Below are 16,431 nucleotides of genomic sequence, written 5' to 3' on the forward strand. Positions count from 1 at the left end.
TCTACACAATATGCCTACATTTTAGATAATGCCATTACTTTTTTTTATATTCCCATTAGACCGTTATGTTTTTTTATGCCACTCTGAAGTTCATATGAATCAGAAGCTTAAATGTTAAACACACATTTGCAACAGTACGTAGGGTCCAGTGTTGGCTTTTTCATTGCAACACCTCTTAAATTTGCACTGAAAATGTCACCAGCGATAGGTAAATATTTGTGTTACAGGGCTTTCAAAATAAGAGACTGATGCTGGTTATAATTAAGGGTCTGACAGCTTTAAACATCTAGATGTGAAGACATGATACTGTATGGTAAAAAGTAAGTAGATTTCAACGCAATTTAGCGATTAATACTAAAAGTGCCCCCTGTTGTTCACCACTGATTCTGTAATTACATTGACTTTTGTTCACAAGGAGGCAGCATAGTAGAAGAAAAATCTTTTAATCTTAATGTTGGCTGATAAAACACAAGGGAGTCTTTATATGTGTCTGTTAAACCTGAAAAAAGGTATACATACAGTAGCTTCGGTGTTAAATAGAAAGCTGAATGAAAGCGTGACATACAGAAGTTCAGTGAAATAATCACATTTCCAGAAATGCAGACATGCAGACCCCTTTACATTATGTTCAAATGGTCTTAAAATCGTATGTTGCGACTCTAGAATTTCATCTTGTTTACGTAACTCTTTCCCGGTACGCTGGAGAGTCGCAAAGCCCCACGATGATATCATTCAAACCAGAGCCTTATGGTGATGATATTAAAGGACCATTAGCGGTCTTTATTCCAAGCCACAGCCTATCAGATGAATTATGCATCGGCCTGGATAAAGAGTGCACTAATCGACCTCAATCATCCGTCGCTTGCATCAAAACCCGAACTGTTTTTAGCCTCAGCAGGTACAGATACTATGTCACACTGAGCTGGGGTTAATTATGATCATGCTTTACACCGACTGACATCCAGGTGATTAACCGTCTTTCACATGATACCACAGCTACATGTATGACTATAGTCAAATATAATCACTGTACTGCAAAAACATCATGTTATTCATCAGAAAGAACATTTAACATTTTAATACCTGTATTATTCACATTTGCACCATAAGATCAACTATTTTGAAACATTGTGACTATAAGTCTGTTGTTTGTGCAAATGAATAACACTTCATAGCCCTGCTTTTGTTGTGACTAATCGTTTCGTGATATATAAAGTTTCGCAAATTACCGCAAGACACTAATATTGCATACACTTTTAATTAGCAAACGTGTTACGTTTATCTCAGAATTACAATTTAGTCTTTCACACTTTGTGGTTTCAATTAAAACTCCTATGTCTAGCTTCACCATATATGGACCAAATACCATGAGCCTGATGTACAATGCGCCACTCGGGCTTTAAGTGCTCCAGGACGCCACTCAAGTGAGAAGTCTGCCAATAATGTCTCACCACAGCTAAAGGTCACGCCGTTTCTTGACCTTAAATATTTTGCTGCTCTTCAGAGTGGACTTCTGTGACCTCGGCTGTAGTCTCACCCACCGCTTTCGAGCCGTCGTCTTCCTGGTCGTCATCTGAGCTGTCGGCCCAGCGCCCGACCCTTCTGACTCCTTCACCCACTGCTGGGGCGTTAACGCACGGGTTGTGGTCATATATGACAAGTTTCAACCCCTGCAAGTGAGAAAGGCCCGGGAAGTGTCGTATTTTATTCCGGTCCACGTCAATGACGGCGAGAAAATGCATTTCCAGCAACACCGAAGGGAACTCTGTCAGCTGGTTACCGGCAAGCCAGATACTTCGGAGCTCTTCCAGCTGTCCAAGTTCTTTCGGTAAACTCCGTACCTGGTTATACCCGAAGTGCAGGGTCTTGAGATTTGAGAGCTCACAAATCACCTTAGGGAAAACAGTGAAGCAATTAGTCTCCAGCCAGAGAGTACTAAGTTCCTTAAGCTCGCTCAGTTCTCTCGGGAGGTGGTAAAGCCTGTTGTTACCGAGGTAAAGGATGCTGAGCTGGGGCAATTGGCAAACAGCTGCAGGCAGCTCCTCAAAGCAGTTAAAGTCGAGGGCCAGGAGTTGCAGCTTCTTGAGGCCCTGCAGATCCGCCGGTAAGCTGCTGAGGTTGTTGTCACTCAGGTAAAGCTTCACCAGCTCGTTGAAGGCACAGGCAGCAACAGGTAGCCGACGCAACTGCCGACTGCTCAGGTCCAGGGTACGATCCAGTGGCATCTCCTTCAGGTCCCCGACTAAGAAGCGTTGGCAGCGTTCTGAGGGAATGAAGGCGATGACACCTCGCATTGCGTTTCCCATCTTGCCTCTAACGCGCCACTGGTCCTCCACATCAATTTATCCCAAGACGAGCGTTGCACTTAGGGAGCCTGCTGGCGTCTTCAAGTGAATTTCATAAGATTCCATTTATGCTCATCCGCCGCCCGTCTGGATGTACTGATCTTGATAATATACAAAAAACAATTATGAGTTGAGTTATATCCTTGTGCGCATACACGTGAAGCCATGATGCTGACTAAAATTAGGTGTAAAGATGATCATACAAAGAATTCACAACACCTACTTTCCAGTGTCTTCCTGCTGAAGTCAATGGCTCTCAGAATCTCCTACAGTAAGCCATTTGTTTATCCAGCTTAATGAGCTGAAAATGTATTGTATTCCCTGTGCAGATATTCCCCAGTGCAGTCCTCTCACTTTCTCTCAGTGGCTCCGAGCTCTGCCCTGACTTTCATGGCTATAGCAACCGCTAGCTCTCTCCTCCCCATTTGTGCCTAATGACTTTCCCCCCTTCTTCTCTGGGATGAGAGGGGTGGAAGAAAGAGACAGGGAGGGGCAGGGTGTCGTGGACAAGCAGAAGAAGCGCTTTGTGATGAAAGAGCAGAGAAGGTCATTTACATTCTGTCCTAATCGGCCCGGATGCAGCTCTGGGTCTGTGCCACCGGGGCCGACAAGTGGGTCTCTCCTGTGGAATCATCTCAAAAAATGTATCAGTGTTTGCAGGAAGATCTGCGAATGAGTTATTGCCTCTGATTGTAGTAAATCAATTTGTGTTTTGAAATGTTTCCTCAGGAAGGGAAGTGTATTACATGTTCCCTCTAAAAAAGTGTTGTACTTAAGTGTGGTGGAATTTCAATGACCCTGTAGATCTGGGTTTTGTCAGGGCAGGTTCGTACATGCAAACTTAGATATGAGCCTCAGACTCATTGTGAATCCAGGCGTACTGATCATGATTCAATTAAATATAATATCTTTCACTTCTGCATACGTAAGATGTGGTTCCGCCATGCTGTCTTGCATTAGAGCTGTTTTTTGTTTCCAGCTAGATAAAACGGAAAAGAAATGAATTTTTCCTAATGTATTTTTCCTTATCAGAAGGGGTAGCGGTCAACCCTCATCTGCTTTCACTCACTGACACCCTCTTTTTAGCACTTCACACTTACACCCTGGGGCCTGCAAGCCAGCAACGGTACAACTCGGACTAAGCACACAGAATGAGGCATGTGACTGCTGAGACAGACCTGGTTCTTGAGATATAGCCACAGTTGCAAGCACATGTTCAAAATACTAGTAGTAGTTGTAGTAGCAGAGGTAGTTTCCAAAGGTTTTAGCCACATCTAGTGGCCTTCCACTGTATTAGAGATGGTTTAAGTCTGACGTCTGTGAGCAACTTTATGTGAATGTGCTGATGCTTAACCCAGCAATAAAAATACATTTATTTTGTTTAAAAAAGTGCAAAAGATTAAGCTACGCTTGACTGCATGGCCTCAGTCTCTGAGGGCTGCTGTACATGCACTGTGCACAATGTTGTGATATAAGATAAGATAAGATAAGATAAGATAAGATAAGATAAGATAAGATAAGATAAGATAAGATAAGATAAGATAAGATAAGATAAGATAAGATAAGACATGCACAGTTATACAAAGTACAATGCATGCAGTAAAAACAGTAATTGTTCCACATAAATCACACAAAGTAAAACATATTTAACTAAGAAACTAAATAACAAAGACTGGAAGTTGGATTTCTTTTAATTGAAAACTGATATATATAAAAACATCAGTATGAATTAGATATTAGCACAAACATAAAACATATAAACATAGAAACATACAGACAACAATATCAATACTATCAGTTCAAATATGAGTACAGGACGATAACACTGAGAGGATTCAGGAGCTATTTATTTACATAGCTATTTTTAATTTTTCTTATTTTTCACAAGTTTTAGGGATCTAGGAAGCATTCTAAATTCCAAAACAATATAAAAGGTAATGTCCTTCTAATTGAATGAGTGAGTCATATTAAGAGGTTGAAGGAAATGTGAATCCAAGTCTGCACAGAACTTTTGGAAACAGGATATTCAATTCCATAATGAGCAAGAGGTGTCAGTTCCAAATTGTTTTGTAATGAAAACTCTCTCTGGGGTTTATGTTGTGTAAAAGTTTAAAGTGGACTTCTTTAGCCAATATTTGTGGGGTAATAACCAGGATCTTTTCCAGACTATATCCACAATCAAGGATATCAAATAAAACTTTCTTCTTGGAATGACAGTCTTGCTTTTCTGAAGATGTTTGGCAAATATGCTTGTTGTTGCATTTTTTTTTCTGGGAATTGGAGTTGGAGCCATAGCAGTCTTTTGTGTACGGAAGTACTCAGCGGGTCGTAAGGTCAGAGGGTAAAGGTTACACCTCTTTCGATTGAGAATACACACGGCCATCTTGGATCTAACGAAGCGAAGGGAAATTGATGCGGTGAGGGCTTTATTACTTATATTTCGTCGCCTCAAAGCGACTCGGGGTGAATTTAAATCAAAGGACTTGAGCTATTTATCTCGGCGCTTTGTTCCGTCTCGATACACGGCGGCTCGTTAGCTGTTAGCTCCAGCTGACTGCTAATGCTAATGCTAATGCTAACCGCTAATGCCGATAAACTGAGCCGAGGAAACGGGACACAGCTGACTGTGGATGTGTAGAGGCACAGGAGGGCCCCGGTTAATCCCCAATAATGTCTGCGACTTGGTAGTTTAATTGTGTTTTTAAAGTTGAAACGTTGTGGTTGTTCTCTTATTTGGCTAGCCTGTTGGCAAACCGCCGTTAACAAGCACCTAGCCTGCTAACGTTAGCCACATGGCTAACTACCCAGATAATTTTATTTATTTATTTATTTATTTTAAAGTATCACAAAACTATTCCACGATATAAGACACGCTAATTTTCAAGTTTGACAGGATGAAAATAAAAAGATTGTTCTGCTGTCATTTGGTTTATTTAACCCTTTGTAGGGCTTTCATTGAAATACTTGGAAATTCAAAATTTACTTAGACTTTTAAATTGTGCAAATTTCAGGAAGTATATTGAATATATTGTGCATTGGCCAAAACAAAAAAGTATTTGTGAACTTTACGTTTTGAACTGGGGCAGGGTAGTGCAATTAGATTGTAATACTAAATAAATAAATTAATAAAATAAAGCAGGTGACTAAATTTAAAGTGTGCTTAAAATACATGGACTTAGATAAACTTTAATGATCCGCAAGGAAAATTACTCGGTCACATTAGCTTAGTTGCACGTAAAGGAAACACTCTTGAGAACCGCAAATAAAAAGAAAGATACAATACGGTTAAAATTACAAAAAATAAAATAGAAAATAGTGTAAGCAAAACAATGTACGGTGTTATCAAATGAACAAATGCACAAGAAATAGTGTATACGTAGGAATGATAGTCAGGTGCAATAGTGTCCGTTAACATGGATAACATGGAGTTAACAGTTACAGAAACGTGGATAGACTAGAAAGTATGAAAGAAGTTCTGCTCATTCTCCATCAGTCTGATGGAGAATGAGCTCCTCTGCTCCTACAATGTTTGGTGTATTGGATGAGATCGATTGTCCATAATAGAGAGCAGTTTGTCCAGTGTTGTCCTGTCCCCCTCACTGAGACAAATGTTCAGCCTTTTTTAGACCAATTTGTTGTTCCTACTGATGTCTTTTTTTTGTTGGTACTGCTCCCCCAACAACCCACAGCACAAGTACAGGGGCACTCACAACAACAGATTATCAAAGAACTCACAACGCAAGACTCTAGCAACTTGCTGCACACATTAAAAGACCTGAGCTTCCTCAGGAAGCAGAGTCTACTCAGGCTCTTATTGTACATTGCGTCCCTACAGTCAAGTCTGTTGTTCATGTGGACTCCCGGACACTTGTAGCGGCTTCCACCTCCAGGCCCTGGATGGTGATGAGGGGCTCCACTGGTGTCCTTTTGTATTTACACCATTGGATTATAAGAGTTGATTCGGACACTTTGTCAACATTATCACATTAGGACACTTCTTCGTGGTACCTGATAAATCAGTTGCGTTCATACAGAGGTGGACCTTGTAGACCACATTAGACCCTGATTCGACCTGAGAATGTTTCCGTAATCATCTCTGACTGGCTGAATGAAAACCACATGCTTCTAAACCTCACTGAGAGGTTATTTAAAACGTGTGCTGAACTTACTATATATATATGGTTCTTTGCTCCATTAAGGGTTAATACACATTATGGATGTATTTAAATGTCTTGTTTTGTTTAGCAGGAGTTTAACATTTTCAACCCCATGTACTCACTCAGGGGGCCACGTACAGTTCATAATTTGAACTCAATCTGACTGGACCAGTAACAGAATAATAACCTATGAGTAACGACAACTCCACATTTTTTTTGTCCATTTGTTTTAGTGCCAAGGAGATCAAGTAAATAAGAAGAATGTTTACAATTAATAAATTACCCTTTTTTAACAAAATTAAATGTCTTAAGAAAAATACGGCACATTGGGGCACATTGTTCTAGATCTTCCCTCGACTAAAACACTGGACAAATTAGGAATAGCAGTTGCTTTCATTGATAAAAGCTGCCACCCTCTATGCAATCGTCGCTCTTTGAGAATATATGTTGCGTGTCACATTAGATCCTTTGGCATTTGCATCATTGCAAATTAGACCCAGCTAAAACTTTATTAATAATAAACAAACAAAAGAAAAATCTCAATATCCAACCAAATACAGTGTATTTATGATAAACAGTGCCCCTGCTGGTCACTTTGTGTAAGTGCTAGTACAACCACACAGACAGTAAACAACAATGCAGTGCTTTCGGTTTCAGATATTGGTAAACTGTATCTTATTGGTTCTATGGAAGTGGGTGGAACTTAAGTGGAGCTGGTATTAAAGTGTAAATCTTATTTTTACTTCCTTGACTTCTTGACTGTTTTTGTTTCCCAAGCACATCATTAATAAAGATTCCTCTCTGTCTTTCAGGTGACAAAAGGCATGTTTGGTGCTAGAAAGAAATTTGTGGAGTTCGTCGAGGTAGTCGACAACGACTTCTCAGATGAGAACATGTACTACAGCCAGCCGTCGATGTTCCCACATCGGTCGGACAAAGACGTGAGTGTTGTACACATATCTTTTGTTTTTTTTAATGCCATAGCAAAGGTTTTCCCAGTTATCTTACTCTGTCCAGTCCTCAAATGTTTTCCTCCAGATGCTGTCCTCTCCTTCACCATCGTCGTCGGGCCAGTTGTCGCAGCTCGGTGCGAGTTTGTACGGTCCACAAAGTGAGTGTTAGTTATTTTTCTTTTACATTTTATGGCCACTAAAACTTGGTGACCATAAATTGATATTATTCTAACAAAAATAAGAGTGTGTCTCTCAGTCGTCTGACGCCATTTGTTGTCTTGCAGGTGCACTCGGCTTCTCGGTAAGGGGGATGGGAAACAATACGCCTCAGTTAAACCCAAATCTAACACAAGGCACGCAGCTACCAAGTCATATCACCCCCACAACAGGGGTCCCCACCATGTCCCTCCATACCCCTCCATCACCGAGCAGGTGTGTGTGTGTGCACATAAGTCTGAAGACTAAAAAATGTCAGTGGTGTAAAAAAAAAATTAAACCTTATGATGTTTTAACAGGGGGTTGAATTCGAGGAACATGCTGAACCACTCTCAGGTCGGTCAAGGAATTGGGATGAGCGGCAGGACCAACAGTATGGGCAGCTCGGGGCTGGGAAGCCCCAACCGCAGTTCACCCAGTATCATCTGTATGCCCAAACAGCAGCCAGCACGCCAGGCCTTCACCATCAACAGGTAGACGGATCTGGAATAACTCTCACTCACTCACTCACTCCCTGTGTTCGCTAATATTCCAGATGTAGAATTTAAATTTATTGTAATGTTTACAAGCTGGCTTTCTTTTTTTAATTTGGTTTTTCTGTTGTCTGTGCAGCATGTCAGGATTTGGTATGAACCGAAATCAGGCTTTCGGGATGAACAGCTCATTATCAAGCAGCATCTTCAATGGCACAGGTCAGCCTGGTTTAACCTAACAGTCCATTCATATCTGCATTTGAGTTGAACATTATAAAATAGTTACAATCTAATAAACAAATACTGCGGAAACTCTAAGCGGCCCATACATTCATGCATATGATTTCCTCCTCCATTTCCTGTGATAACGAGTTCATTTCCTTTGTTTTCTCGTGATCCCATTTTCTTGAGATAAGAAGTTATTTATCTTCTTATCTCGGGATCTTCTGAAACTTTATCATTATCTGGCAAACATTAAAGCACAAAACAAATGAGTCACCTTACAGCAGGCTTATTACATTAGGCTTTTATTATTGTTTTATGCATTATTAGTGTTTAAATTGCATCCATCGGTCAGCATGGCAGGTCACGTATGATGCAGCTCTCTCAAATTAAAGGAATTTAACTCGGGAAAACGGAGGAAATAATGCGTGAACGCATGACCGCTCAGGGCTTCTGTGAAATACCACTCTCTGTTTGACATTTTAATATTTAGAATTCTTGTAACTTATATTTTAAGGCGTTTTAGTTTTAAAGTGTTTAGTCTGTACTCTCGGCAGCAAACAGTCTCTTCGTTAACGTAAAATAAATCTATTGAAAATGTATCTTGACCTTATTTGATGGCGCTATTATTAACCTCCTGAGACCTGAGCTTTTGTTTAGTTTGCATTTTTAATTTCTCTGTTTATCTTTATTTGAGATTAGTAGCATCTAAAAACTATAAACACTAAGCACCGTCTTTGAACAGGAAGTAGTTTTTGGAAAAAATGATCTCCTCATATGTGGACACTTGGATTATTTCGCTCAATATGTAACAACATATAAAACTGTCCTAATATCCTCAGTGAGTAAGTTAATAATCATAAATAAACAAGTTTCAACTGTAAAATTTGATGAGGTTTTGTACCTTGTCCACTTTTGTTACATTTGTTACAAAGTTTAAATGAAGCAGAATAAGCTTCTACAAACCTAAAACTAAACGTCCTCATATGAGGACTCAGGGTCTGAGGAGGTTAAGAAGGGGGCCCCATCATTAAACGTATTAATAAAACATTATTATACAAATAGATTTTATCCATAGATTGCGTGTTCATGACTGTTGCAGATGGAAGTGAAAATGTAACAGGACTGGATCTGTCAGACTTCCCTGCATTAGCAGACAGGAGTCGGAGAGAAGGAACTGGAAACCCAACACCGGTGCTCAACCCACTGACTGGACGGGCTCCCTACGGTAGGCCATTAGGCTGCAGAAAATGTCTTGTTTTTGCTCACATTAATGCACCCACATTCCCATAGCAGAGGAAATGGACTTCAGCTCCTTGATTGGTTTCAGAATATTAGCCAAGGCTTTTTATTTTTAATGAAAATCGAATAACCATAAACTATAATTTCTTAATTTTTTTTTCATCTTACGGTTACACTTGGCGATTTTATTTTATTTTTTTATATATATATATCTCTACTTACTTCACGGTGTTCATCATCATCATCATCATCATCCAGTTGGCATGGTGACGAAGCCATCAACAGAACAGACACAGGATTTCTCCATCCATAACGAGGACTTCCCTGCACTGCCTGGCCCAAACTATAAGGACCCCTCGTTGAACAACGACGACAGCAAAACTGTAAGTGAGAGCCAGTGACGGCTCGACAGCACACTCATGGCTGGATGTGTGTGTTTTTTTTTATTTCTGTCGAGGATACAGGCCAAACATAATTACATTGATTTGATGTGTGTATTTCAAAATAGTGTTTTTTTTTTTGTTTCTTTCTTTTTTTTTATCCCCCACCCTCCACCTCCGTCTTTAGAACTTGAACTCAACAAGCAAGAGCACATCCAATGCAGATGGGCCCAAGTTCCCCGGAGACAAGACGACCTCAGCACAGAACAACAACCAGAAGAAAGGGATCCAGGTGTTGCCCGATGGTGAGACCTCACAGCCAATCGTATCGCTGCAATTCCACTGAGACATCCCTTCTTAATCGCACAACTTGGGTGAGGCAGTTGGGCTCTCTACCCTGCATTTGGGGTTAGATAATTATCGGATAGGCTACAGGGAGGAAACCAAAAGACAAATGTTCAGTGTGATACAGACCATCATCATCTTTCCATTAGCTTGTCTGTGACCATCAGTGTATAATTAGCTCGGTTTTGCTCTGATGAGTGCACAGAGTGTGGTTTAGAGATATGGAGGCTTTTTTTTTTTTTTTTACAGTAAGTATTTACTGTAAATCAGGGGCCCATTTGTGCGGTTTTGTTGAACTCTGGACTATCCCGTCCGCTGCAGGTCGGGTGACGAACATTCCCTCCGGCATGGTGACAGACCAGTTCGGCATGATTGGCCTGCTGACGTTCATCCGGGCAGCGGAGACCGATCCAGGGATGGTCCATCTGGCGCTAGGAAGTGACCTCACGACACTTGGACTTAATTTAAACTCGCCAGAGTAAGACAGTCCTCCTGCTCCAAATACGCTTCCATCAGCCAGTACATATCCGTGTAGCAGATATCAGCTTTCAGCAGCCAGTTAGATATAAGGAAACTTTTAATTTCACATACATTGATCTATTCTTGCAATCTTTAACCGCCTTCATCTTTATAATCATTGATTTAGCCGTTAAATGACATGTGTGTATATGTTTTTTGGCAGAAACCTGTACCCCAAGTTTGCCTCCCCCTGGGCATCGGCACCGTGTCGACCACAAGACATCGGTAAGACGCTTTTAGACAGTTTTAATCGACACATGCAGTTCATTAGGGTACACTTCTGGAAATAAATGTATCCTAATATAAAGGTCCTTTACCAAAAACCCCTTTCATGAGCGTTATTATGTTCAGTTTACAACTCATTTGCCACTTTATTAGGTACAACTGTTCAGTTTTTTTAATTGCTTGTTAACACAAATAGCTAATCAGCTAATATCACATGACTGCAGTTCAATGTATTTAGGCATTTAGAGGAGATCAAGTTCAAACCGAGCATCAGGATGTGGAAGAAAGGGACGTGGTGTGGTTGTTGGTATTTCAGTATTTATTTGATGATAGAAAGGCGACAGTGACTCAAATAACCACTGGTTCCAACCAAGGAATGCAGAATACCATCTTTAAACACATAACATGTTGACATTCAGATCTCAGGGTCAGAATTTGGAGAAATCAACATGAAAGCATGGATCCATCCTGCTTTGTATCAACAGCTCAAGGCTGTTTGTGGTGGTGGTGTAATGATGTGGGGGATATTTTCTTGGCACACTTTGGGCCCCGTAGTACAAACTGAGCCACAGCCACAGTCAATATGGGCCAAAATCTTTGAGGAATGTTTCCAACAACTTGTTGAAACTATGCCATGAAGAATTAAGGCAGTTCTGAAAGCAAAAGGGTCCAACCTTTTAGTAGCAAGGTGTACCTAATAAAGTGGCCGGTGAGTGGTATATGTTAGAACAGATTGAGAACAGTGGCAGTTTAATTGTATTATCATTTTGGAGGAAGTAGTTTGTTTTAGCCTTGTAGGCAATTTATACTCATGCTTTTAAATTGATGCAAAGCTTAGCATTGTAGCTTAAGTGCACCTCAACAGAAATGTAACTACATGACGTTTTATTTTATTGATGTAACCTCCCGAGATACAGGCATTTGTTTGTAATGCATCTTGCAGCTCCTTTAAGACAAGCAAGTTAAATTAGGGAGAGAGCATATTAATGCACATTATAAAAATGTTATATTATTACATTATAAAAAAAAAAAACTACATAGAAGAAAATGTAGAAAATACTTGGGAGGAACTAAATATGGACTTAGAAATAAAAAACAATATACACAAAATTTAGTGGAACAAACAAATACAAGGCTGCTTCTCCATCTCTGCAATTTTCAAATTGAAGATATAAACAATTGTGATGACTCCTCTTCGGCAAAAGTTTCAAGCAGGAAGTGGAAACAAAAATGAACCCAGCTGGCAAAGAAAAGACACAGCGCCAACTAGTGTTTTGGTGGCAGTAGTACAAATGACTCACACCAGCATCAGTGAAGGCATCAAGTATTTTAAATGAGCCTTAAATGGTTCTGTCAAAATAATAGGAACATATAGTTCACTCATACTAGAAAGCACAGCCTCCAAAATGAATGAACGCTATCGAATCCACAGCTGATGTATTGATGGATACCGTAACGTCGATACATTAGGATGCATTTGTTTTTAATAGTGTACCTAATGAAGAACCTATTTTAACCGCCCACCGTTGACAGATGTGTAATAATTAATCGCTACAACTCGTACCATCACTAACTTCCTTCTGTGTCTCGTTTCCAGACTTCCACGTTCCATCGGAGTATTTAACCAACATCCACATAAGGGACAAGGTAATTACCAGAGCAGAGCCACCGCGTAGTAGTTCTGTGATTCAGGCGTGAAACGGGGCGTTAAACTAATTCTCCTTATTCCCTTTTTGTCTCGTTCATAGTTGGCTGCAATTAAACTGGCTCGATACGGCGAAGACCTGTTGTTCTACTTGTACTACATGAACGGAGGAGACCTGCTGCAGCTCCTGGCGGCCGTGGAGCTGTGAGTGTTTGGATTTGGTTTTCAGTCTTTGTGCCAGGCTAACTCTAATGCTGCTCCTGTATTCCAGTAATAACCGGACTAATTGGCTCAGTCTGGTTAGAACAGGCTGAGCTAATGGAAGGAAACGGGAAAATATTAGCACCTCATGAGCACAGGTTACCAGGACGGGCAGAAACGTGGAGATAGTAAAATAAATAGGCAAAAGGAAAAAGGTGATCTCACCCGTTTGGGTGCCACTGAATTTTTAATTACCGCCCCCTTAGCTCTATTGCTGTCAGGTTTTCAGCTGCATGGACTCCAGTGAAGTCGGTGCTGCAGATGTGTCAAGTGCAAATCCCGGGTCAAAAGTTTGGCTGTGCTTCAACTCGAAAGAATCTGCAACAAGTGCTCAAAGGAGATATTGTGCAGGAGAGGAAACACTTGGAATTTGATTAAACATGTGACATCGCGAGGGGCTTAGAAATGAATCGTCTTTGATAGCCTGCCAGACCCCACGCCACTGTTTTCATTGTGATAATTATGACAGTTTGTTGTGAATTTTATTTTATATTGGTCCATTTATTTTAAATTAATATTCTGTTCGACTTGCACATCACAAAATGCCTTAAAAAAAAAGGCACCGACAAAGTTTACGTACCGGTTTCACTCCAGTTTTGGAGAAAACTTTAACAGTTCCCATCCTTAAATTTACCTGAACCATATGAGAACCGTTCTCGTAACACAGAGGTGAATCGACATCTCTGTGATTTAAAGGTGAGGTTTTATTTTATCAAGGCTTTCGTTTAATTTTTCTTTAATTCAAAGTCTGGACAGATGTTACAGCGCAAGGTCCGGAACTGTTCACCCATTTAGACGGATAATATCATCCATTATAATTTACAAAGTAATTAAAACCATCTCTGACACACAGTGGAGTGAGATGGAAAGTAGCAGAGCCATAAAAATGAAACGCAAATTAAGCCTTATTCGCACGGGACTAGTTTTATCTGGGGACCTCTGGTAATTTGTAACCATCGCGGAGGTCGTCTGGGATCTTAACCCCGTGCAAATCGTCCATGTCCGTGATTTGTAAAGTAAAAATTATTCTGCAAATTACCTGAACCGTTAACTCTCACAACACAGAGATAAAACTAATCCAGTGTGAATCAACATTTTTACTTTAAGACTTTTGTTTAATTTGTGGCTTTTTTTCTGCAAGAATTATAAAGGATTTTGCTATAATTAAAAGTTTGGACAGATGTTAGGGCGCAAAGTCAAGATGTCGCTGAACTATTTGCCCGTTTAGATGGATGAAATCATTAAATCAACAATAAATGTGTTCATCTGTAAAGGTTTAAATACTGACAGGGCGTTGGTAATTTCTTCCCTGGGATAAATAGTATCAAAAATATATTTTTATCACCCATTATACTTTTGTAAAGTAATTTAAACCATCTCTGACACTTTGTTTATCCCGTGTGAATGCGCCACATGAAACACAGACATAGGGGGTAATATCTGAATAACCAGAGGTCCCAGGTAAAAGTAATCAAGGCCATAGAATCAGAAGCAAAACCACCACAAACAGAGCTGAACTCCTGACATATTCCATATTCCAGCTTTAACCGGGACTGGAGGTATCACAAAGAGGAGCGGGTCTGGATAACGAGGGCCCCTGGCATGGAGCCTACACTGAAGACTAACACCTACGAGAGGGGAACCTACTACTTTTTTGATTGTCTTAACTGGAGGAAAGTGGCCAAGGTAAAGGTTTTGGGTAAAACATGTATATAAAAATAAAAAAATTAACGTTTCTGACTTTAACTGAGCTGTTTCTAAACCCGTGTCTCTCAGGAGTTTCATCTGGAGTACGATAAGCTGGAAGAGAGGCCTCACGTGCCAACAACATTCAACTACAACCCAGCCCAGCAGGCCTTCTGAGGCCCGACCAGTCCAAAGGCCGCGGCGGGTTCCTGCGCACAACACCTTTGTCCAGGGAGAGGCGCTGTGTGGTTTTTATTCCTCGAGGATTTGGCTCTGTGACTGCGGGGGCTGTCGCCACCACCATTTAAAACTGCCCTGCCTTTTCCAAAATTTACATGCTGCCCAAAACACCAACACTTGTTCTGTTTTTATTCTTTATGTTCCTCCTGTTTTTCTTTTGTTTTTTTTTTTGTTTTTTTGTTTTGAGCAGGGTCTGTGTTATGTTTACGTCTCTGAATCTGAAGCCTGTTTTCTCCCAGGAAAGGAGGACTGACCTTGTGCCACAGGACAAGTGACAGAACAAAAGGTTGCGCCTCGTAAATTTACAGCAAGTTGTTTCAGAGAGGGGAAGGTGGGGGAAAAACAAAAGTTAACATCCTCAGATGTGAGTGAAAGGGTGAAAGAAATGCAATGTTTATTGTTGCACTATATTTAGTAATAAAAGAACACAAAATTTTGTTTGTGCTTTTTTATGTGAAACACTCCCTGATGATTTATTTTTTATTTTCCTTTTCCATTTCCTTGTTTTCGGGTCAGGGAGTTCTTTCAGCTTTCCCACACGCATCCCTTTTTCATCTCACCCTATGTTTTTTTTTTGATTTAGTTTTTTTCTTGAACATGACTTTGATTCCTCCAACTTCTGTATTTGCACCACTTCCACAGTTTTCCCGTCTCTTGGTCCATTTCATTCTCTGTCCCGTCTTCTGTGACTTCTTTTGCCGGCCCGAACATGGACACAAATCTGGGAGACTGCTTTTCGGAGAAATCCTCACAGACGCTCGACGGCTACTTGACTTTTCTCCAGAGCAAATGAAAACACTTTCCAGTCTTTGTTACGATTTTGTAAGAAATGTGTACATTTTTTTTTCCTTTGCATCACATAAATTAGTGTATGTATGTACGAATGTGTATATATGATTGCTATATATATATATATGTATGTATATATATATATATGACATCTATTTTGGAAGAAATTTTGCCCTGCTTTGTACCTCGTTTTTATGAGGTGAGCACGGACGCAATATGTGGACGTAACAGGAATTTTTCTGGATCTGCTGGACAGGGTGTCACATGGCACTGTGGGCACTTAACATCAAAGTAATACAAAAAAAAAAAAAAAAACTTCAATGTCATTCAAGGAAAGGCCTGATTCTCTTCCCAAAAAGAAGAAGAAGAAAAAAAAAACGAGAGAAAAATAAACGTGGAGATCATTACCTGAGTTTTAAGTCCATGGCAACAGAAGGGATGTATTTCAGTTCAAGCTGTTTGAACAGCGGTGAACAGCAGCATTTCATAGCAAACGGAAAACGTGACAAATTGAGGAGAAGAAAAAAAAATAAATAAAAATCCAGACCAATCTTGTATTTTCTGAAGTTAAAAGCTTCTTTTCTTTGTATTAAAGCAGAAAAGGCTTTCCTGAACCCACTGCGTGCGTTGTTTATTGCACACATTCTCACACACACATTTAACTAATTTCAAGAATCACGTGTTAATATAACAAATTTATCCACGGCAAAAAAATCAACTAAGCAGGAAAGTT

General features: G+C 40.1%; 2 protein-coding genes across 6 annotated transcripts; one reads left to right on the forward strand and one right to left on the reverse strand.

Moving 5' to 3' along the window:
- Positions 1–427: 427 nt before the first annotated feature.
- On the reverse strand, positions 428–2,828 carry lrrc10 (leucine rich repeat containing 10). Its single transcript, XM_047595294.1, has 2 exons — positions 2,569–2,828; positions 428–2,446 (listed from the first exon to the last, which is right to left on the reverse strand). Exon 2 carries the CDS (start codon positions 2,304–2,306, stop codon positions 1,482–1,484), a length of 825 nt encoding a protein of 274 aa, XP_047451250.1. The 5' UTR covers positions 2,307–2,446; positions 2,569–2,828; the 3' UTR covers positions 428–1,481.
- A 1,828-nt stretch (positions 2,829–4,656) lies between these two features.
- On the forward strand, positions 4,657–16,238 carry cnot2 (CCR4-NOT transcription complex, subunit 2). Of its 5 annotated transcripts, none has more exons than XM_047596107.1 (15): positions 4,657–4,762; positions 7,315–7,443; positions 7,520–7,613; positions 7,740–7,887; positions 7,971–8,144; positions 8,284–8,363; positions 9,445–9,594; positions 9,867–9,991; positions 10,176–10,293; positions 10,655–10,811; positions 11,016–11,077; positions 12,675–12,724; positions 12,826–12,926; positions 14,525–14,669; positions 14,760–16,238. In XM_047596107.1, exons 2-15 carry the CDS (start codon positions 7,327–7,329, stop codon positions 14,844–14,846), a joined length of 1,608 nt encoding a protein of 535 aa, XP_047452063.1. In that variant the 5' UTR covers positions 4,657–4,762; positions 7,315–7,326; the 3' UTR covers positions 14,847–16,238. The 5 variants fall into 5 exon arrangements, with proteins under 5 accessions (XP_047452063.1, XP_047452065.1, XP_047452067.1 ...); XM_047596109.1 differs by having other exon boundaries at positions 9,469–9,594; XM_047596111.1 differs by having other exon boundaries at positions 9,505–9,594.
- Positions 16,239–16,431: the final 193 nt, after the last annotated feature.

Source organism: Mugil cephalus, chromosome 10 (genome assembly GCF_022458985.1).
Source record: "Mugil cephalus isolate CIBA_MC_2020 chromosome 10, CIBA_Mcephalus_1.1, whole genome shotgun sequence".
Taxonomy (NCBI): domain Eukaryota; kingdom Metazoa; phylum Chordata; class Actinopteri; order Mugiliformes; family Mugilidae; genus Mugil; species Mugil cephalus.